The sequence below is a fragment of the Papio anubis genome, chromosome 4 (genome assembly GCF_008728515.1).
Source record: "Papio anubis isolate 15944 chromosome 4, Panubis1.0, whole genome shotgun sequence".
Lineage (NCBI taxonomy): Eukaryota > Metazoa > Chordata > Mammalia > Primates > Cercopithecidae > Papio > Papio anubis.
Genome location: NC_044979.1, coordinates 63,979,255 through 64,003,372, shown reverse-complemented (window position 1 = coordinate 64,003,372; position 24,118 = coordinate 63,979,255). Strand labels below are relative to the sequence as shown.

General features: G+C 34.0%; 1 protein-coding gene across 2 annotated transcripts in view; it reads left to right on the top strand.

Annotated features, from left to right (window-relative positions):
* Positions 1-24,118, top strand: part of SEMA3D (semaphorin 3D) — a 203,422-nt gene that overhangs the window by 129,184 nt on the left and 50,120 nt on the right. For both annotated transcript variants that reach the window (XM_017956998.3, XM_009203529.4), the window contains 2 exons: positions 350-478; positions 11,536-11,678. In XM_017956998.3, coding sequence (XP_017812487.1) covers positions 350-478; positions 11,536-11,678 — 272 coding nt within the window. The remainder of the gene's footprint in view (positions 1-349; positions 479-11,535; positions 11,679-24,118) is intronic.

The following is a 24,118-nucleotide window of genomic DNA, read 5'->3' as shown; positions in this document are numbered from 1 at the left end:
GGAACTCTTAATTATGATATTTATTTGAATTACTTGTGGGGAGAAGAGAAAGAGGAATCGCTTATTATTATTTATTGAAAAAGGAAGCTGATGCATGTGCAATTATTAATTCAGAAGAATTTGCCCTGTTTTATATTCAAGTATTCAGCATCAGCTTACCAAAGTAAATTGAGTTATCCTTTCTTCAACTGAGATAAATTTTCAAAGTCTGAATGTGAAATTTATGAAACAATACATTCTGACATTAAACAACAAACATCTTTGGTGTCATGCTGTAAAATTTGTATATGTTAAATAGCATCTACCGCTGTACTCTTAAAAGCTCTGTGTACTTTTTTCTCCCTCTCAGATGAGTACCTCTACTCTGGAACAGCCTCTGATTTCCTTGGCAAAGACACTGCATTCACTCGATCCCTTGGGCCTACTCATGACCACCACTACATCAGAACGGACATTTCAGAGCATTACTGGCTCAATGGTTAGTGATTTTTTTGTTGTTCGCTTTTGATTGTCTTGCCTTTGGTTTAAGATAGATAAGAAGTGCATTATTATTCATTCAAATGTATTTTGGAATAATTGATTTAGCTCAACATTATAAAATACATTTGAAATAATTCCTCACTAAGAAAATCTCCAAACCCTTTTGTTTATATAGTAATACATAATATTTATTGAGTGTGTGCTATTCCTCAACACTCTTCTATGCTCTAATTAATATTTTACATATTTACAATGACATCTGGGATGTATGATTATTTTATTCTTTAATACGCATAAACTGTTATACTATAAAAATACCGAAGTATGGAGAAGTAATTTGGTCAAGGTCTTACAACTTGTCAGATGCAGAGTGAGAATTCAAGCAGGCAATCTTACTCTTGCAGTCTTTGTAGAGACCAAGGCATGTACTGTCTGTTAGCCCAATGAACTGGGGTTAGATTATAATGGTAACTTCTGTTGCTTAAAAATAATATATATTTGGGTTAAGACACTTCTCTTCAAAATTTTAAGCATATTAATACTGACATATTTTTGTCTGATTACCATTTTATTTAAGAATCATACAATATTTTGAGTTTAAATTTTTTTTAAAAAACATAAGAATCTTATAAGTGAATTTATTTAATTAATCCAAGGAACACTACAAGGCATTCAACTCCACCCCACTCCCCACTACCGCCTTACAACAGATCAAATTTTATCATGATTCTCTAACATATGACTTTATTCCATTGTGTGGCAGAATGACTTAACACTATAATTTAAGCAGGCAGGCATTTTTCATTCCCATAATAAATATTGGACCTTAGTGAAGGAGGCCAGGGTAGAGATTTCCTAGGGGCTATCTCTTTATCTCTCAGTGCCTTTTAAGCAGTGACAACATAAACAAAAGGGAAAACACTTTGAAAACATTTCTTTAGTCAAAAACTCCAGATCTATTTGTTTATACAACAATGTGTTTCTCATCAGCCAAAAAAGTACCCTTAATAGGTAGTCTTAAAAGGGAAAACAAATATAGAATATCCAGGACTATGTGATTACCCATTAATTTCTTGACACACATGAAAAGCAAAGCTATCTTTTTGTGCATTGTCAGATATTTGTGGAATTATTTGGTTTGAGAGTAAGTTCTTAGATGTCACCTATAGAATAGCTTAGACACCTATTTGAGTAAAAAGATATTTTATGGCTTAAAATGAAGTATAAGATTGTATCTCTGTATTGGGATGGCAAATATCACGTTTCTCCTCATCTAAAAGACAATAGTATTTTTTCCATTACTGTAACATATTCATTAATAAGTCAGCAGCATTGTCAATACAATAAATGTAGGAAATATGCATTCAACTCTTATTTGCCTAGATATGCTATTTTTAGTACTGTATGAAGAAGATTAGAGATTAGGAAGCCTTTGAATTGGTTTAACAATTTGCTTAATAAATAACTTCTGAGACCCTATTGGGTGCTACTCTACCCTTGTGGCCTGCATAGATAGATAGGGGAGGGTCACTGACCTCACAGATGATGAATGCCTTGCTCAGCCTGAAGCATAAAGCGAGAGTGGCAGACAAGGCTACAAAGCTGTAAATATTATCTTGAAATCATGATGGCTTACTTTTTAATCAAGGAGTCAGAACTTTGTTTTTCTAAAGGTAACTTACAAAAACAATAGCATGTTTTACAATAGCATGAATGGAAGACTGAAGAAGGATGAGGACAGAGAGACAAGAGGCCATTGCATGAAACTAGGGAAATGAGAAAGGGACAGCAACAAAGGTAGTGGAAGTGGGATGGGCATGAGAATATACTGCAAAGAATATTTGAGAGAGAATACACTGGCTTGTAAATAGAAGAATCCAAGGACACGAGGCAGGACTCAAGAGATTTGGATGCTGGGAAAATTTGCAATTAAAGAAGCCAGTAGAATGGAAGAAATTGAAGGTAGGAGAAAAGACAAATGGTAGAGGAAGTCTCAGTTGACCAAATTCAAGTAAATAATTATGATGCAGAAAAACTGACTTTTATGATTCTAGGAGATTCAAGGCAGACTGCTTAGCAGTTAAAAGTAAGGGTGATCATATGACCTACTTTGCCCAGGACATTTTCAGTTTGCTTCTGTTCTTTTACTCTTAAAAGTATCCCAGTTTAGACCAAAATTATAGCTTTGTTTCCGTGGAATTTATTTATTTGTGCTTAATTCCTGAATGGTGACTTTGATCAAACTTTAATGTCCATTCAAATTATTTGTCTGTAAATATGGAATCTATTAACAACAGAATCTATTCACAGGGTATTATAAGGATTAAATTAAATCATATTGGGAAGTCTATTAGAAGACAATTTTAAGAGCTGAATTAATGTCAATGTCATCGTGATCATTATTATTCCTGAAGGCAGCAGTGGGAGGTAGAAGTGGGGCTAAAACCTGAATTCCGTGTGATTCTCTACCATCTCTTTAGCATTTTGTATTATTGACCGTCTTTTCATTCTCTCCCTCTACACCTCATAATTCTGTGAGCTCATCCATCCGAATAGTTTCCACTGTTTCCTGTGTTCCAGTGTTTCCTAAAATTGTATTTCCAACCTTTTCCTGTAACTAAGTGGCCTTAAAAATAATTTATTTGGATGACTTCCATTTTCATTCTAGATTAAAAGAAAAAAGATTATTGTTTTATCTAAAAATCAAGATATGTAAGCCTTAGTTTTGACTGTGCTGTTAAATTGTTTTAAGGTTTTTACAAGTGGTTTAATGACCCTTTGTTTTAATTGGATCTAACGTCTAAAATCTTGTGAATGTTATAGATCTTGCTTCTTCTTTCAAATCTGTCCTTCAATATCCATTTCCTAATTTTTATCTATTTTAACTTTCTTAACTTCATCCACCCAGTTACCTTGGAGCTATCTTTGATTCCTTCCTCTTCTTCCTCTCCTTTATCTAATCTATTGCTAAGAGCTTTTACTTCCTTGAAAATATCTGCTGACTTTGTTATTTACTATTTTCCTATAGGGCTTCATTACTTCATCTCTGCTTTATTACCACCATTTTATTGTTTACTAACAGCTCTCCCCATTTCTCTTTTCCCATTCAAATTTATTTTATATAATATCCATGCTAGTCCTATCTTTGGCACATTTAAAGTGCTATTTTATTTGACTGTTATAATCTTGAGAGAATTACTATTTGCACTGTTTTACATTTGGTGATATATTAGATGTCAGATAATAGTTCATAGTTAAACAGCTAGTAGAGGTGAGATTGAAGCTCGAATATGTGTATCTAGCCCCCGACATTGTATCATTTCCGTTGTATGATACAGTTCATCAGCTCAAAATCCGCTCTTTTGATGGCATATCCCCAGCTCTTTGCAGCCTCACTACAAACTGGGCCATATGTACATGCCATGTAGGGCAACAGCAAACCAAGGATGTGGGTCTGGTAGCAGGAATTAGGACAGATAGAGAAAATGGAGTTCAGCAAGCAATGAGGGAGACCTACGCAGTCTGGCTGGAGCCAGGGAAAGCAGGGAAAGTGCAAGCAGCCAGTCAGATGTTTGCTGAGGGAAAGGCAGGCCAGAGCTAGAAGACCACAATGCTTCAGGAGACTCAGTCATTCAGGAGTTCCCCAGTCCACAGAAACTAGGGCAGAGTAAGGGGAGAAATTATAGAAATGATGATATTCTTATAATGAAGAGGGATCTGATGGACTTAGACAAAATATTGGCTTGCTAAGAGGATGTTTCTGTCCTTTATGAGAAATGGCCATTTTCCAGATACAGTCAGCCTAAGGTCCAAAGTCAATGGGGTCATCTGTCTGGAGTCAGGAGTGGGAGGGGAGAGAATACAGACGAACTGCGACAACTGAATATTTAACTGTTAAGATGCAGTTTCTAAAGAATTATCATTTTTAATATGATGCTACATGAATCTTTTATAAATCCATTTTTATCACTGAAGCACTTAGGGAGTTTAAAATTCTTGATACATGTGTGCATGCCGTATTGTGTTCTGTGCCCCACTTGGCATTAACCAGAGTGAGATCAGCTAACCACTTAACAGTATAAGGATCCTTCTCAGAATTATTCTAGGACTGTTTAATCCAGTTTCAAGATTTAAGAAGTAGGAATCCTGATTCCTTCCTTAAGATACTAATCCATCTAGCAAATACCTTACAAGGAGGATACAAAATGGCAAAGATGAAATTTTTTCATCTTTGAGGCAGTTTTCATTTGAAGTTGTAAAAAGTGTTTTTTACAGTACTTTTATGGGCATTTCTAAATGAAGACTGATGGTTCCACACATTGATTTATCAACTTAATCTTAAAACATATAGGAAATAGGAGTATAGATGCAAACTAGGGTGTTTACTCAAATGCAGTTGAGCTTTTGTTACAATTTTAGGATAAAACTAAGAAGTGTGACCACTTGGAAGATGAAAGCGAGCAATAACGCCTCAGATGCAAGCAGATGTTTTTGTTTTCTTTCTTGGAATAGATGAGAACTTTTGTTTTAAAGTTTCATTTTTAACATATGGAGACAGTTTTCATTTGAAGTTTCTCTTGGGGTGATCTGTTGTCTGTAAACTCTCCTTCCACATGAAAGGAGAACATTAAAAAATAGTAATAGGAAAATGAGACTATAAGAAGTAGTAAAAGGAAGTTAGGAACTTACTGTCTGTTCAATAATGCTAGTGTGCTCATCTGGGTGAAAAGAGGTTTATAGGGAGAAAGGGAAGTAGTGTGTGCTGCAGGCCACATGAGTTTATGCCATTTTCTTTTGGCAGTGCCTCTTGGTGTCATGCTAGAAGTTCATCTGAAAATGCATGATTTCAAACTGCATTCCTTTTGGGGCATGTACTTAAATGCCAAATGGAGAAGATGTGCTATAATAAAGCCCAGGTGCCTAATGGTATAATTTTAAATTGTTGAATTCATCAAGTATGCACTGATTAAATGATACCTCTTTTTATCCAAATTTGGCAACAAATCAGGAAGAGCTTCTGTCATAAAATACTAACATCAGAGTTCTAAGACTGGACCTCAACAGAATCTACAAGAAAGGAATTCTGTTCTTGCAACTTGTATTTATTTTTAACTCTCAAGTATGCTTCCTGTTTAAATCACAGAATAAAGCACTATTTGATCCTAACTCTTTTTCTTATAATTAAATTTCTTTATACAATAAACATTTAGCTTTAACACCTCCAGTATTCCCCTCTAAAACATTTTTCACAGTGCTGGCAAGAGAACCAATATTTAAAAGAGAGTTCAATAAAATCAATAATGACTGAATAAACAAATAAGACTATCTATGGTATACATTAGTTGAACGGTAAAATCAATATCGCTTGGAAAATTATCCATGTTCTTTCCTTCTCCCACCTCATTGATGTCATACTGAAATTTCCGAAACATAGACTGGTGTCATAGTCTACCTATTGGCCATTTCAAATAGCCATACCTGTCAACACTGGATGATTTTTTTCATATCCTAAATGGATTGTCCTATGCATTTCTACAACATGACAATGAATTGCCATATTTATTTATACTCCTTTTAGACATCTTTTATCTTTCTATTCTATTATTCTGCTCTTTTTCTTTTAATTGAACTGTGAAAATAAGTGAACAGAAATCAGTTCATGGAACCTCTTCTCCCATTTGAGTGACTGAGGAAAGCTTTATAAGCGACTCTCTCCTTCATATTGGTATCCCTTTTAACTGTTATGTTTCCCTGTTTCAAATCACTGAGTTCTAATTTTTTTTTTCTCTCTAGAGAGGAGATTCTATACACTTTGTACCTTTATGTTATTTTTTAAATTATAAATTCAATTCAATCATTTTGTAGGTTTGACAGGACACTAAAATTTCAAGGGCCATCATGCTGCATGTGTAATTTCTATATTAATTATATGTAAGTGCCACGATAAATTCTACTAATGTTAATACCAATTTTAATCCCACATATTTGTGAAGATAAGGAAAGCCAATCATTTCCTATAATTTCTGCATAGTTTCAGTTTTATATGTTTTTCCCATTTATATTACTTAAGAATTTATTATTAAGTCACCATACCGCCCTGTCCATCCATACAACTGTATTACTGACCTTGAGTTAATGAGTCTAAATGTATCTTTTTCCCACTCCATGTATACATAGGGTTTTATTTTTGCATTTGCATATGTTTGAAATACACATGGCAGTCCAGCTAGATAATTCCATCCAGTTTGGCAGCACTGGATTTAAACATCTGTAAATTCAAAAAGTTCTGTAGATTCTTATTCATCCCTGGTCTGTGTTTGTGGTTGGTTGTTTTTCTCTGTTCATTGTTGTAATATCATTTCAAGTCAATGGGAAAATCATGGCTAGGCATTCTCCTTAGACATGTCTTGACCATTTGTCAATATTTCCTTAATCCAGATTATACTTGGTTTGATATAGAGTGTCAGTTGTTATTAATTCTTGTATTAATTCAATAGTTTTATTTCTTTGCACTAAGTTCCTTGAATATAATAAATACATTATTTCTCTGTTTTCTTAAATTTCAGAAACCCGAATCTCACATTTATAGAACAATTTGATCCCACAAAGAGTTCATTTTTTTTTTCTTTTGAGACAGTCTCGCTCTGTCACCCAGGCTGGAGTGTAGTGGTGCGATCTCGGCTCACTGCAAGCTCCGCCTCCCGGGTTCACGCCATTTTCCTGCCTCAGCCTCCTGAGTAGCTGGGACTACAGGTACCCACCACCAGACCTGGCTAATTTTTCGTATTTTCAGTAGAGACGGGGTTTCACCATGTTAGCCAGGATGGTATCGATCTCCTGACCTGGTGATCTGCCGGCCTTGGCCTCCCAAAGTGCTGGGATTACAGGTGTGAGCCACACCAAGAGTTGCTTTTTAAAAGAAAACATATTTAAATAAAAAATCTGAAGTACTGGTTTGAGATTTAAAAAAAAAAAAAACTTTTACTTTGCTCAGTGATTAAAACCAAGTGTTTCTGATTTACTAATAATCTGAAAGAGGGCCGGGGCGGGGGTAGGGGGGGATGTTGAATGGAATTGTTAATGGACCTTGACAATTTGAGATTAGTTAGAAAAAAAATGAATATTTTATGTGGTTTTCTAAAGTTTTATTTTTATATGTTTTTGAAAAACCATACCAAAGTGAGGTTATCAAGAATATAAAAAGTCCATTGAAGTTCTAAATTACCAACAAAACAAACAAAACAAAACAGGAAAATAATATAGAATAAGGAGAAGAAAGTTCATGAATGTATTTCCCTCCTCTGTTTTCCTTTCAAAGCTTTGCATTAAAGCAAAGAAGAGATTGGATGGGAGACACACGGCCAACCCAGAGAGGCTGAGACTTTTTGTTGTTATTGTTGTTGTTTTGTTTTGTTTTGTTTTGTTTGAGACGTAGTCTCTCTCTCTGTTGCCCAGGCTGGAGTGACCTGGTGTGATCTCGGCTCCCTGCAACCTGTGCTTTCCGGGTTCAAGGGATTCTCGTGCCTTAGCCTCCCAAGTAGCTGGGATTACAGATGTGCACAACCATGCCCGGCTAATTTTTGTATTTTTAGTAGACAGGGTTTCACCATATTGGCCAGGCTGGTCTCAAACTACTGACCTCAAGTGATCCACCCACCTCAGCCTCCCCAAAGTGCTGGGATTATAAGCATGAGCCACCACACCCAACCCCAACATTAACTTTTGTCTATTGAAAAAAGCTACTGTGAAGCTTTCTTTATTGGGATATTGGCCAATTACTGTGCATTTGCAGGAGAGTGATTTTCATAACACATGGGGCACACAGCAATCAGAGCTCTAGGCAAAACTCTAGAAAAGGCAATATTGATCTTTTTCACCCCCCGCCAATTTATTTTTCTTTTAAACCTTTTTGGCTTCTCTTCTCTCTTGCTTTTACTTCTTAAAAAATCAGTGCTCTGTGCTTCTTTCCAGGTGCCACACATTTCCTACTTAAAGTCTTTCCTTCATTTCTCAATAACCATACTGTCTGTCTTCTTTGCTTTAATCCAATTATTTCTGAACTAATAATGTCCTATTACACATCTGTTACCTGGTTAATTCACAGTTATTTAAAACCAAGACTTAAAATGCCCAATAACTCTTAAACAAGGATTTAGAAACCCAAATAGATTTGTCACTGATACAGTGAAAAGAGGTTTATCATATTGCAAACATTTTTACACTGTACATATATTATGGCTATCTTTCCAGGTCAGTACATACAGATCTAGTAAATTTTTAATAATGACATATTGTTTTTACAAGTACATGGATGTACTAAATTTTCTATTAACCCCTCTGTATTGTCATCATAATGATAATGCTTATCAGCCCCATAACTATCTTAATAATAAATCACATTTATTAAACACTTATTGTAAAATCAGCCTTTGCCTGATGCTAAATGCTATACATATATATATATATATATATGCTGTATATATATATGCTATATACATTTCAGTATGACAGCAATGAGGTGGGAGGAGGAAAAAGCATGGATATTTTTTGAAGTGCTATTTATTTTACCTTTTAACTAATATATACCATAAATAGCCTTATTCTGTTTTTTCAGTCATTGTTGATTTTATAGAACTCTGGTAAACATTGGCTTTTGTATTGTAAAAAATTGTTTTGGGGGGAATACTGGAGGTGTTAAAGCTAAATGTTTGTTGTATAAAGCTATATATATAAATGCTATATATTTATTTATATAGAGATATAAATAATAGATATATTATATATAAATGCTATATATAAAATGCTATATATATGCTATATATATTAAATGCTATATATAAATGCTATATATAGCATATATACACATATAAAAAGGAATTTAATGCTTATATAGATGCTTTATGTATATAAATGCTATATATACACACATATAAATTCACTTGGTAATAATATAAATTATCTTATTAGGTAGATGACATTGGTAGTCTTATATTACATATGAGTAAATTGAGTCATTGAAAAGATAAATAATGTGTCAAAAGTCACCACTCCAGTAAGTGGCAGAGAAAAGATATGCACTCAGAAAGTTTATCTAGAGCCTATACTGCTATATTGAACTTGAACCAAACACTATTGGTTGTTTCCATTTTTATACCCCTAGGGCAATTACACAAAATTCATCAAAGTATTCATACATCACAATATGTCAAAATCAGTGCTAGATATTTACTATTTCCTAAGCCTTTTATGAAAGACATGGTGGTTACTTGAGCTTCCCACAGTCGCAGCTGCTGCATGTGTTACCCTAGCCTGGACTTGCTTCTGACTTCACCTCCTCCTTCCTTTGCCCTCCACCTTCCAGCTCAGGGATCGCTTCCCTCAGGGCTGTGTTCTCTGAGTAGAATGTGGTAGATGGTGGATCATAAAAGTAAATACCCTTCTGGGGTACAGAAAAAGTTAAGAGAGGATTAACCTGAACTAATCATTCAATGTGTCCCCTGGCACCTAGCTAACCCTGGCTCCAGACTGAACCCCTAACACTGACCACAGACTGGGCCCTCTAATCTTGGCCACCATATGATTGTTATTTGTGGCCGGACACTAAGTAAGAAGATTTCTTAGGGTGTGTTTTTTTTATTGTATTTTGGGTTCTGGGGTACATGTGATGAACATGCAGGTTTGTTGCATAGGTATATATGTGCCGTGGTGGTTTGCTGCACTCATCAACCTATCATCTATATTGGGTATTTCTCGTGATGCTATCCCTCCCCTAGTCCCCCACCCCTAGACGGGCCCTGGTGTGTGATGTTCCCCTCCCTGTGTCCGTGTGTTCTCATTGTTCGGCTCCCACCTGTGGGTGGGAGAGTGCGGTGTTTGGTTTTCTGTTCTTGTGTTGGTTTGCTGAGAGTGATGGTTTCCAGCTTCATTCCTGTCCCTGCAAAGGACATGGAACAGCCCTTCATGCTAAAAGCTCTCAATAAACTAGGTATTGATGAAATGTATCTCAAAATAATAAGAGCTATTTATGACAAACCCACAGCCAATATCATACTGAATGGGCAAAACCCGGAAGCATTCTCTTTGAAAACCAGCATAAGACAAGGATGCCCTCTCTCACCACTCCTATTCAACATAGTATTGGAAGTTCTGGCCACGGCAATCAGCAAAAGAAAGAAATAAAGGGTACTCAATTAGGAAAAGAAGATTTAAAAAACAAAAGTTATTGCCTCAGAGAAATCTTATCATGCCCCACCAATAGAGACATAATTCAAAGGACACATCCTATCTAACTGATTATAAACTCAACAGTATATACTTTTACCAACTGTAATTTATAATCCATCAGTAAAAGATAGGAGGATGAGAGGCAGAGAGGGGCAGCAACAGAATCTCTTATGTAGGTGAACAAATAAATTGAAATAAACAGAGCCTACTCCACCTGGACCTCAGAACCTCATGGTCAACAATATCAACGTGCTTTTTATTATGTTTGCTAACATAACCCTGCCTCTACTCATGATGAGAAAAGAGGAACTGAGCCATGATGCCAGAATATTCATGAAACTAAATATTTATAAGCAGAACAGACAATAAATGTTTGAGAACAGTAACCTTACAAGCACTCAAATATGAAATATGCAACCTCTGCCCTTTGTTGTAGCTTTCAGTTGTGAAGAATAGTTTTAAAAATAAAATTTAGTCTCCTAATGAAAAAAAGAAAAAGAAAGACATGGTGATTAAAAACTTCATTATATAGAAAGAGAATATAAAATCATAGTATCTCCGTATCTGAAAAGATCTACAAGTAATTTAATCTAGTCATGTTCTCACCTGTTCTCTGGAATTCCTGGAGAACTTGTTCAGTACCTCTATGCTGATACATATTTATACATTGTGTCATGTTCATTTATATACAACATCTCATTTTCCACATCCTGCCCATAGTTCATTTTTTTAAAATCCTACTGCTAATTGCTTTTACATGGAAATATCACCATACTATGATGACTGGATTGTTTCAGCATCTTAATTTATAGCTTCTTTTCTTTCAAACAGGAGCAAAATTTATTGGAACTTTCCCCATACCAGACACCTACAATCCAGATGACGATAAAATATATTTCTTCTTTCGTGAATCATCTCAAGAAGGCAGTACCTCCGATAAAACCATTCTTTCTCGAGTTGGAAGAGTTTGTAAGGCAAGATATATTTATATGTTTTACTTAAAGCATATATATATGTGTGTATGTGTATATACACATATATACACATAATATATTACATACATATATACATGCATATATACGTTATATATACATACATATATACATAGTATATATACATAATATATTACTTAAAGCATATATATATATATATATATATATATATAATGGAAAAAAATGCAAGGTTTAAGTCAAAGTTAATGCCCATTATTCATAAATGGTATGATTCATACTACCCTAGCTGTGTAATTTTTGAGATCCAAATGTTAAAAAAGAAAAGAAAGGAAAGAAAAAGAAAAGAATTCACATTTTTCAAACATTACAGTTTGTTTTCCAACAGTGCCTGAACTGTTGCCCTGGTATGAGTTACATATCTTTGGCAGCTTATTTCTTTTATTGAAGGGCTATTCCTTTGCCAGTGATTGCTATTCCCAGTAACATCATTGCATTGTCCTGATTCTCCTGATCCTGGAGCTTAAAATGTTTTTATATAATGTTAAATAATCTAAATGAAAGTAACTTAATGTAATCCCTAGAATAATTTAAGTATCATCAGATGTATATTCTATATTTTTATCATCATGCACATCATATATGTAAAATTACATATCATTACATGTATCAAATAAGCTGACATTTTGTTATATTATTACTCTATTAAATATTTTCTAGACCTGTAATCTAGATTAGGTTCTGAGAGAAAATGAAGCAAAGAGGAAAAAACAAATAACCACAAGGAAAAATATTTATTTTGAAGAAAACTGCAATGAGTTTTTAATCTTGCTATTTTATGTAAATTATAGATAAGTACAGATACTCTATGAGAAGCTTCTATTTTTGATTGAATACAAGCTTTATGGAATAATAATGCTACTATAATCATACTTTGACTTCAGTATATTATTTTTCTGCTTAGATTTGTCTCCACTGAAATAACTTTTCTTAAATATACACCTTTAGCATCAACTCAGTTATTAAGGGGAAGAGCTGTTAATAAATACTCTCAGCGGGAAGCTTTATTTGGTCTTGTACAAACTTCTCATTTTCTTCCATCTGAACCTATCACGTTTTTGTTTCAGTCTGTACCCTCAGGCTTCTGAACACTTTCAGGGACAGAAATACAAACCATCATTGCACTTAAAAGTGCTAATGAAAACATGGCTTTTGAATGAGGCCAACTTGTGAGCCCAGATCATTCTTTACCTAGTGTCCTGGCCAATAATGCTGTCTCCCACTGATCCCCTCACCCCCAGGGGACAGATTCTCCAAAAAAGCATTCTCATTCTTTCAGACTCTAAGAATTCACAGTAATTTCTCTTGAAGCCTTTTGCCTAGAGATGAATGCCTGTTGTTTGGAGTAGTCCTAGTGTGTTAGTGTATTGAAGCATGCCTTATAGCAACAGTATCCTGATCCTGAAAAGCTGTGTTGTGGATTGACATTATTTGTATAAATGAGCTCTGTTAAATAAAGAATAAGGGATTTACAATCAATTAAATGAACTTCAAGAGTCACTTTCTGATGAACATACATAGCAAGTAAGTATATATTTTGTGCACCAGTTCAATGCTTATTTCTTGATAAATATAATCCATTTAACAGAAATGTATTTATAACAAAGTAATGTCTTACCCTAGTATAAATATACTGAAAGTTAATCTCAGAGGTGGAGAAATATATTAAAGAAAAATGTAGTTGCCCCATGTATAAATTCCTATATTAAAATTATAACCTATTCTCTAAACATCAACATGTAATATTTTATTTATATTATGAAAAAAACACCTAGAGAACTGGAAAGGCAGAGAAAATTGTCGTAAATGAGTTTTCCAATCACACACACACACACAAAACCTCTGAGGCCACACAGCAAGATTCTGTCATGCTATTGTTCTTGGTTAAAAAGCTAACAAATTGTGAGATCAAAGAAGAATATATAATGGATGAATTTACTTTTAAAAAAATAGAGGTTCTTCATTAATTAGTGTATCTCTACTCAATCACTTTTTTAAATGCGCACGTCGTCAGAATTTCTCGCTGTACATATAATCCATTGGTCAAATGTCTACAATGTTTTGCTTCTAAATGCTTTCCTTGCAGTTTCTTAGTTGCATCAAATGCTGCCCATGTTTCTAACTTAATAATCTAAGATTAAGTTGTGTCAAAAAGTGAACACTTTCAAGTGGAGATTTCACTGACAACATGAGAAATGACTGAAAATCTTTGTTTAAAATATGACAAGATGTCCTACAAAACTATAACAATTTTAGCAATAGTTTAAAAAGACCTCAGCATCATTGTTGCTGTGGTATCTTATTTTCACATAAAAAAGATTATTTTGACATTATTTGAAACTTATTATTCCTTTCTGTTGTTTCTTACCCCCAACGTCATTATAATATTGTTTTTTCTTTTGACAAATAATAACAGAATGCACCTCTATGCTGTGAAACAAAATTGAGTTCAATAGATACAAGTAAAGATCTAAGAAGGAACAAATCACGTTAGAGGAAACTAAGAGTAAACTCTGTATGCTTCACTGAATTGACAAAGATTTTTTAGTAACATGATAGTCCTTTATTCTATTTGTTCCATCAGCATATTCCCACAGAACATATTTGGAAATACTCAGGTTTTGTTGTTCTTGCTGTTATAGTTGTTCATTTGTTTTCATGTTTCACTGAATACGTTAGCACAGTAAAGAACTGCTGACAATTTAAGAGCTCCCTTCATCTTCAGCTACTAACTGAAAAACAATTGTTTTATTGACTTGTAAAACTCGTTTTATTGACCTGTCAAAGATATTATTATTAGACTAAGTAGTAAACTGTGATTGGTGGGGAAAAGGCTTTGGCAATAGAGAAACATTATATAAAAATGGGTAAAGGATTATTCGCAGAACAAGGGTAAATCTTCTCAATTTTATAACTCTTTTGTTTATTATTTTATCATCTCATTTTTCAACAACAGCAAGAAAATATGAAATAATTTCAGTGCAAAATGCACTCTACTAGACAATTAGTGTAAATAATCAACCACTGTCCCTTTTCTTTCAAAGTTTATAGTGGGGGCAATAGACATATCAACAAATAATCATAATGTGATGTGATAGAGTTACGAGCTGAGAACTCAAGGATTTGGTGAAGCCCAAGAACGAAGGAAGTGGTGCTTTAGTTGAGTTCTATGAGGAAGTGGAACAACACTAAGGAGTGGAGGCCAGGCATTTGAGGCAGCATGGTGACAGTTTTTTTTTTTTGTTTTTTTTGTTTTTGGTTTTGTTTTGGTTCTATTTTTTGTTTATGGAACAGTGAAATCTTGTTGTAATTGGAATTCAAGGGATGTGTCTGGGGAGCAATGACTTTTGAGATTAGAGTGGTAAATTAGTTGATAAGAAGTCTTGTTTCCATGTTAGTGAGTGTGAACTCTATCCTGTAGTCAATGAGGGATTATAAAATGTTTAAAGCAGAGAAGTGACAAGATAGGTAAATACAGTTAGCAGCAATTTAAAGAATGTATCTGGATCGAGAAATATTTGTGACTGGGAGAATCTGTTAGGTTGTTCCCTAAAGACAACAGGAACAAAGAGATAAGCACTAAGAGTAAGTTCAAGAGATAGTTCAGGTAGAAAGTATATGTAGATTTCTATAAAGTCCTCACTTTATTATTGCTCTTTTATTATTTGCCTGGTATGCATAGGGCTGACCAATAGAGCATTCTGGTAATGATGGTACTGTTCTACACCTGCACTATCCAATAGCCATGCCATGTAGATGTTAGTCTTCAAATATGACTGGCATGACTCATGAGCTAAATTTTTTAATGCATTTTAATTCTCTTTCTCCCATCACAGAGATTTTGATAGCCACCTTGTAGACAAGTACCCTTTTATTCTTCATAATTGTGATTCCTAGAAGATACAGTATGGACCAGGAACATGTACACAGATACATATTTTGATATGAGACAGTAAATAACAAAAAAAAATTATGAGCACAGATTTTTATATTTGGACATGAAGAACTTGATGTGGTTCTGAGATATGGGGACTCAATAGCCAGTTGAAAATATAACCTGAGGCTCAGTAGTCTCTGGACTAATAAATTTGAAAATTACCAGTATACTGGCAGATCTTGAAGTTATGGAAGTGCCTGACATTGCTCAGACAGATTTGTAGTGCAAGATCAAAGGGCAAGCATAGAATCCAAAGGGACAATGACATTTAAGAAATAGAAGAGAAAAATGTCTGCAAAGGCAATTTGCAGAGTGGAATGGTGTCATTGCTGAGTGGAAAAACTGGAGAATAGTGTTGTCACAAGTCAGGGGAAAAGACTGCTTCAAGAAGAAAGCAGCTATCAAAAATGTCGCTTATCAAAAACAGGTCAAGTAAGATTACGATTAAAGACTAGGTGTTAGATTTGGCAGTAAAGATGTCATCAATGACCTTTGCCTGGAGTATATGAATGTTCAACTTAAAATCAGATCTAGGTTTACATTTTGCTCTACTTCTCATTCTCTCAGTTTCTTAACCTAAACAATTGAGGACACCAGGGACCTATTGCTTCCATGACTGTTTTACCAAACAAATGTAAGGCTTTAATGAGATCATATGAATTTGGATGTGACAGAAACTGAGGAAGTTACCAAAAACAAGGGTAACTTAGATATCTAAGTTTACAAGCATGCAACAATTTACTATAAGAGATTGATGAATAAATAATGTAAATATCTGGTCACACTACAGTGAATTTAATCCCAACAATCACACATATGCACACGTTCATGTGCACGTGCATGCACACACACACACACACACATCATACATACATTTGGAGCCATATCAGTGTACCTGTCCTTAGGAGTGGAAGAAGTTGGTGTTCATGGTAGTGGTGTGTGTATTTTGCGGTGTTAGGGGCAGGTTAGTTACCAAAGATAAGATACGTCATTTTATTAGTTTTAAAGGCTGGAGTTATCATTATTATTTTTCTTTATCTTTAAGAGAATTTGTGCTTTGAAGATTGATCTTATTTCTGAACACAGTCAAAGTAATTTGGAGCTGTATTTGGACAAAGTTGCATAAATTATCTGAACAATGCAAATTTTGGTCAAGGGTTATCAATGAAGAGAGACACAATAAATAAACTGATTTAAAAGATAATTTTACTTGGCAATATTGATCAATGAGAGCCTAAGGAGAATAAGTACCTTCATCCACAGAGTATCTTTTAAACTTAATATGTTTATAATTGTACATGGTAGAGCACATTTTCTAATGAATTATTTTTAGTAGTGTTCCCACTTTCCAGTCAAACTACTTACTCTATTTTTCCAATAAATTGTTTAACCTTGAAGGATTTCTAAAGTCCTTGTCAAGCTCTACAATTCTTTCATTTTGTGAAGCAGTCAATATTTTGAAGCACAAAATGGTGCAACTTACACCCCAAAGAACTGCTCTCGTAGATGGTAAATAACACAGATCTTTGTGATGGGGTATTAAATGCTAATTGAATGAACAGCCAAAACCAAATGAAATAAACCCATGAAAAGATTTGTGTCTATTTACTTTGCAAGTTAGTACTTTCAAAATACCATTATTTATGTCTGTGTGATGTTTATTACTCTGTGTGTGTGTGTGTGTGTGTGTGTGTGTTTCCCTTCATGCCCCACCTTTTAAGCCAATGGGTGGAAATACTAGTTTCTTCAGTGAGACTTGCTTTCAATTTTTCACCTCAACGCTGTTTTGCATTATTTTTTAATTCTATTCATTTTTGGAAGAGCTCTCCATTATACTTACGGGAGTCTACTCCAGATCCCAGCTGTAGTTTATGCCAATTCTCTTTTTTGTTTTTCAGTATTTCCTTTCCCCATGCCAGGAATTCAGTTTGGATGGCCCTTTCACATAACTTGCCTGGGGGTCTCATTAATAGCCCTTTGCTTCAATTCCACTTGCATTGTCTATTTTGATATATGGTCCTATTTGGACAATTACTGCCTTTGAAGATTTGTGTTTTTAGGCCGATGACACTTTCCGTATTTATTGATCTCTGTTGAGCTGTGGTTTTTGTGCTTACTTTCAGCATGTCACTTACAACCTAAATGAGAGATTTAGTGCCCACGAGTTACAGATGTGCTTTTGCTTCACTTCCATCTGTTTTCCTGTCTGAGAAATTCCTAGGAAAGGGTTTATACTGTTTGCTACAGCTTTTTTTTTTTTTTTTTTAATTGAATCAACTCTGATTCTACCTGAAAAGGACTGCTTCACATGCCTAGATTTACCTAATTGAATGTGCTAAATCTTAGAAACTGAGTTGTTTAGGATAGTGTATTACACCAGTCCTGTATTTCCAATAATTTTTATGAGTTTCTGAAGTAGTTAGAAAAACATGCTCTCCATTTCTGTTTGCTTAGTCATTAACAGCAAATCACAAACAGTCGTCTCTAAATACGAAGTGTTTTTTTCAGAAAAAAAAATTGCCTTGAAAGCCTCTATAGAATTTATCCATTAAAACTTAGTGTGTTTAATACCTGCCACAAAATGTTTTTTTGTTTGTTTTTTGTTTTTTTTCTTGTCTATCCTTTTCCTTAGATGTTTGAGTTTGTATATTTTTATTTCCTCTAAGGTATTTCAAGATTATTAGTAGGTGAGGTAAAAGACTCTATGTTATTATATGTCAAGAATTTTGGAGGGCTTCCTAAGTCTCAGAAATGGGACAAAAACCTTTGAAAATAGTAAAGGGCAAGTGCCAATAGATCTTCCTCTAGTCAAGAGAAATGGTATCCATAAATTTCTCTTTATATTTAAAAATGCTTATAATTTCAGTTGCCAAAGAAAATAAGTGAAGAGATATTTGTTTCTACATGTTATATTTCTACATGTTCTATGTTACATAGTTGTTTCTACATTTGTTTCTACAACTTAACTTACCTGAGTTGGTGGCCAAATATGGTTAGGTAAAAACTCACAACCTTATTTTTAAAATTCATATTATTATTTTTGCCTTTACTTTTTAGTGGTCAGACCCTTTTTTTTTAATCTCAATGAACCAGGTACATGAAACATAGTTACAGCATTGCAACTATTGCAAAAGAAGACCCACAGGCTAAAAAGTGAATTTCAACATAGTTTGTTTCATTTGATTTAATGAGCATAACTTCACTATCTTCCATTAGTTCACTTAATGTATTGAAATATACTCATTTAAGATCTTCTTCACAATATAGTAATATAGGTCAATATATGGCATACACTTCTAATGAGTGTCCTTAGGGCTTATGCCAGGTTTCACTTTTTGTTTCTACCATGTCATGGTCATAGTTTCAACCTTCTGAATAGGCCACCCTGAGTTTGGATTATCCTTATCATTATTTATTTATACAGCCCCATGAAGATCATTTGTACTAAGTTTTCAAAGAAAGATTCTAAAATCTGTCTCTAGAAATAACCCAGTGAAGATTGAGACAACACAGATAGATGTAGATTGGACAGTTGCTGTGGGATCTATTATAAATGACAAATCAAGCAAATAATATTAATGATGGATTGAAATATAACAGGCATTAAATCAAAAAGATAAAAGTATTAAATTTCTCTAATCTTATTGTTGAATTTGTAAAAATGGCCAACAGGAAGCCTGTGTGTTTGCCTCCGTGTTAGTTTGAGTAATGGAATAGGTTTTTATTAATTTGTAATACTGTAGTATTTATATCACGCTTCAAAAGAAGGTGAGTAGTATTAATTCAAACTAAAATCTATAAGCATAAGTGTTACTAATGGGTAGAACAGGGAGTGGGGCACACAAAGGATGCATATATCATGGTTTTCAAAGAGTCTGAGAATTTCATTCTCTTGCTTGCACAAAGATACAGAAGAGCAGTATTAGGCAAAATAACTAAATGTTAAGCAAAGAATAATTTATAACCTCTAACTCCAGCATCAACTATTTTTTTAAAGTTCTTAAACTTTGTCATTATCCAGTTTCTATTGATTTGAAAATAGTATCCTTCAACTTAAACTCATTAATAGGGTTACAAATCTCTGCATACAAATTAGTAGATTAACAAAACACTTGTTTTCAAATATCTTGTAAACTGATTTTATAAAATCTTCAGGATTTAAGAGCATAGGAGCTGAAAGTCAATTATTACATTTTCCAAAAGCCACTATTATCTAATATATAGGTTAAAATGACAACGTTTATAAAGTACTGAGGGATCCTTGAAGAGGATGGATGGTATATACAGATAAAATCATGTTTAACAGAGGAACCCAGCATAGTGACCCAAAGGTCAAAAGGCACACTCAATAAAAGTTCAGGTGTGACAGCTGCTAGCTACTTTACATGTCTATGTAAGATTTATAAGAGTTTGAGTTTTTCTGGGACAGTAGAAGGAAAATGTAATGCCATATTACCCTGCTTTAAGTCTGATCTACCTATTAGTAGACGCTATGATTAGAAGATCTTAGTAATTCGTAACATGTAGCCATCATACCATCAAACGACTCAGAGGTACTATATTTTAAAGCTGCTGAAGTATTGCAAATTGTGGTTTGTTTTGTCTTTATTTTTTCTTTTTTTAATTAATCATTTTAAATTAAGAAATATTGCAAACACATAGAAAAGTACAGGAAAAAGAAAACAGGCAGCCTCTCTACTTACCACCCAAATTGAACACATGTGATCAGGCTTGTTTACACATAATTTCTTTGTTACTTTCATCTGCATCTTTGAGTAGAAGGTGTCAAGGCTTTTGGAAACCTGACTACAAAAAGTGAATGATAAACAGTGTAGAGACTCACAGAAGTGACTGGTGACTAAGAACTGCTGATTTTGACATCTTAATAATAAATCTGTTGTGTTAGTGAGATGGTTGTATTCTTTAGAACTTCACAAAAATAAGCAAGGAGGTGACAATTTAGTACAAAAGTGGTTACCTCTCTTTCAGCCCTCTCCTGGGCTTAAAGTTCTTAGAGGAGATTGTGTGGATATGCAAACAAATCCAGGGACTGAGAAACTGGTCAACAAAACCACCCAACTGACATTTCCCTGCAGGAGAAATACAACTCCTTGTGAGTTGAACTTTGCCATCTCAGGTCATGCTTCTGGATGTCTGTAAGAGTTACTATCCAGTCATTAAATGCTTATAATCCATTCCTGAGTGCTATTATCTCGGGAACTGTATTTGTTTCCCTTCTGACCACAGGTGGCTTTCATCTTTGGCTTGGATTTTTTTTGGTTTTGTTTTGTCTTGGTTTTTTATCTTTTTATTTCTGAGGGGCTAGAGAAGGCTGTAGGATGGGTAGGTAAGATTATTTCATTCAAAAAATTTCATTTTTTTTTTTTAAATCAGGTTAAAAGAAATGCAGGTACAGTATAAATCCCTTCTCTGTCCTTCAATTCTAGATAGGATTATTCTACTAGTTAGAATGTTCTCATGGTTACCTTAAATATCAGTGATAATTATAAATAGAAAGGGAGGCAATGTTTGAAAATGAACATTTATTGTCACTTTTACTTAGTAAAATGTTTAAAAGAGGATACAATTGTTCATTTTTATGAAGTAATACTGTGTATGCCTGTTAAAGGAATGTCATTAAGCTGATATTCTGCTTATATATGTATTCACTTAACAAAATAATTTCAGCACATATTCTGAGTTGGGTAAGCCAAACTTGAGTCTCTGGCATTATATTCATGATCACTGATATCTTTGTTTATGTTTATTGAATCAACACTATTTTCAGTATTCACTGCTGACCCTCTCAAAACATACAAATGTAGGCAAAGAAAATTTAATAAATACTATCAATATATAAGAATGCATTAAAATAAAATTGTTTTTTACCAGTGCTCTTCTTCGCACAACTAGAAAGCTGATGAAAAATGTAAAGATTAGATATATTACTTTAAAAAGATCTAAGTCAAGGGTCATGAAATAGATGGGGAAATATATTTTTAAATTTATTTAAAATTATCTTAGTTTCTGATAATTCCAGATATACATCTTCTCACTGGAATCCTACTATATGTGAACACAGAACTCATTGTTACATTAGGAGAAAGATTGAATATTTTTGCTCATTCTTATTAATGTATAGACTTTTTTTCATAAATGATCTGAGGATATTGGCATTAAAAATAAGTCATATCTAGACAAATCTGTCTGCATCTGCAGACATCTGTAATCATCCAATAACTAGCTGAAATATACTTTATTTTTTAACAATGATACTCATAATAAAGGTACTGTATATAAAATATAAATGTAAGAGCAATTATTGACATTTTTTTATAAGAGAGTCACTATATTATGCATTTTCTTAAAAGGAAACTGATTATTTAACTTCCTTACCAATTACTAAATTTTTTAGTAGTTCTTCATGTGAACTTAATAACATACAGACACTCTGGCCTGGCATTAAAGCTTTCCTTGATCTTACCCCAATTTACTTTTATAACTTTTTCCTTCACTATTTTAATTGATCTCAGTCTTCAACTAAGCACAGTTTATCCTGATTCTCCCTAGATGTGCTGGATTGTTCCACCCATTGTCCTTTTCCCTAGTTTCCAGCGCTAAGTGTATTTCCGGAACCAATTTCTCCGTATGTAGTTTGGTCCCATCTATTATTGTAAAAAGTTAGCATTAAATCCAACTCTTCAGTGAAGCTTTTGCCGTTTTCCCACTATAATGAAATTTTAGAGGAAACTCAAACTCCTTGGCCCTTAGTCTACACCATTCTGAAAATTTTTTCAATTTTGTCTTTTATTCTTAGTTATGTATTAACTACTAATCATGTCTTCATTCAACAGTGATAGGGATTTAGTGACATATCGGGAGTTGAGTGGAGGGAATTTTAGGGAGTGCATTGTCTAGCAAGAATTAAAAATTATTCAAAAACCAATTAAAAATTATTGTGCTTTTTATTATCACCACATGCCAGTAATTGTAAACAGTATCAGTGACAATATGCTAATCATAAAAGAGTCTTTTCAGTCTAGATTTTAAATTGTTGTTTACTACTGTGTATCTATTATGTATATGTATATGTGTATATATGGATATTTGTGAGGATAGTCAGCCGCCAGCACACATGTACTCAGTTATACACATGTTCCAAGAGTAAGTTCATAATGATTTGGAATCATTTAAATTTTAAAACAGTGAGACATAGTGCAAACTATGAGGTGTGATAGTTTGTTCCTTAAGTGCCAATTTTTAGTTCGTACAGGAAATATTTTATTGAGTGTTGTTGCGTTTAAATTTCAAAGTTATTATTTTAAAATTGTGTGTTATAAACTACGGAGCAAATAAAGAAAATAATAATTGTTCGTGAGTTTTACAGAACTATTATTGAAAATGTATCTTTTGTTTAGTGGGAAAGGAATGTAAAAAATGATTCACTCTGGGTATCACATACCATAGATGCCCGTGGTGTTAGGTGCTAAGGCTATAAACATACCTCTGGTCTCTGGTTTCCTTTCCTTCTTCCCTTCCCCCTTTCTTCATGCATAGTATTTATATAATTTCAAATTCTCCTGTTTGTTGTAGTCATTTAAATGCCTTTCTCTAATTTAGTTTAATTTCAGAGATAAAAGAAGAAAGTTTCTAGATATTCAGACTTGAAACTTAACAGTTAACTTCTCATTAACTTTACAAACATAGATTGATTCAAGGATAAATGATTTTATGTAATTTATACTTAAATGTAAATAAATTATTGGAAAAGATAGGCTCCAGTAGTAATTTAAATAAATTAGTTTTATCATAAGCACAGCAGAGCTAGTTGAGTCAAATGAACGAAAAATCATACTTATTCAGTGTTCACAGGTGTATTAGTCTGTTTTCATGCTTCTGATAAAGACATACTGGAAACTGGGGAATTTATAAAATAAATAGGTTTACTTGGACTCACAGTTTCACATGCCTGTGGAGGCCTCACATTCCAGAAGGCAACGACGAGCAAGTCACATATTACCTGGATGGCAGCAGGCAAAGAAAGCTTATGCAGGGCAACTCCTGTTTTTAAAACCATCAGATCTCGTGAGACCCATTCACTATCACGAGGACAGCATGGGAAAGACCCACCTCCATAATTCAATCATCTCCCACAGAGTCCTTCCCATAACATGTGGGAATTATGGAAGCTACAAAATGAGAGTTGGGTGGGGACACAGAGCCAAACCATATCAACAGGTATATATTAATTTAAAAATGAGAATATAAATTTTTATGGTGAATTATTGAATACTGTGATTTTTTTTTTTTTTTTTTGGAGACAGAGTCTCGCTGTGTCTCCCAGATTGGAGTGCAGTGGCGCGATCTCGGCTCACTGCAAGCTCCACCTCCCTGGTTCACGCCATTCTCCTGCCTCAGCCTCCGGAGTAGCTGGGACTACAGGCGCCCGCCACCACGTCCGGCTAAT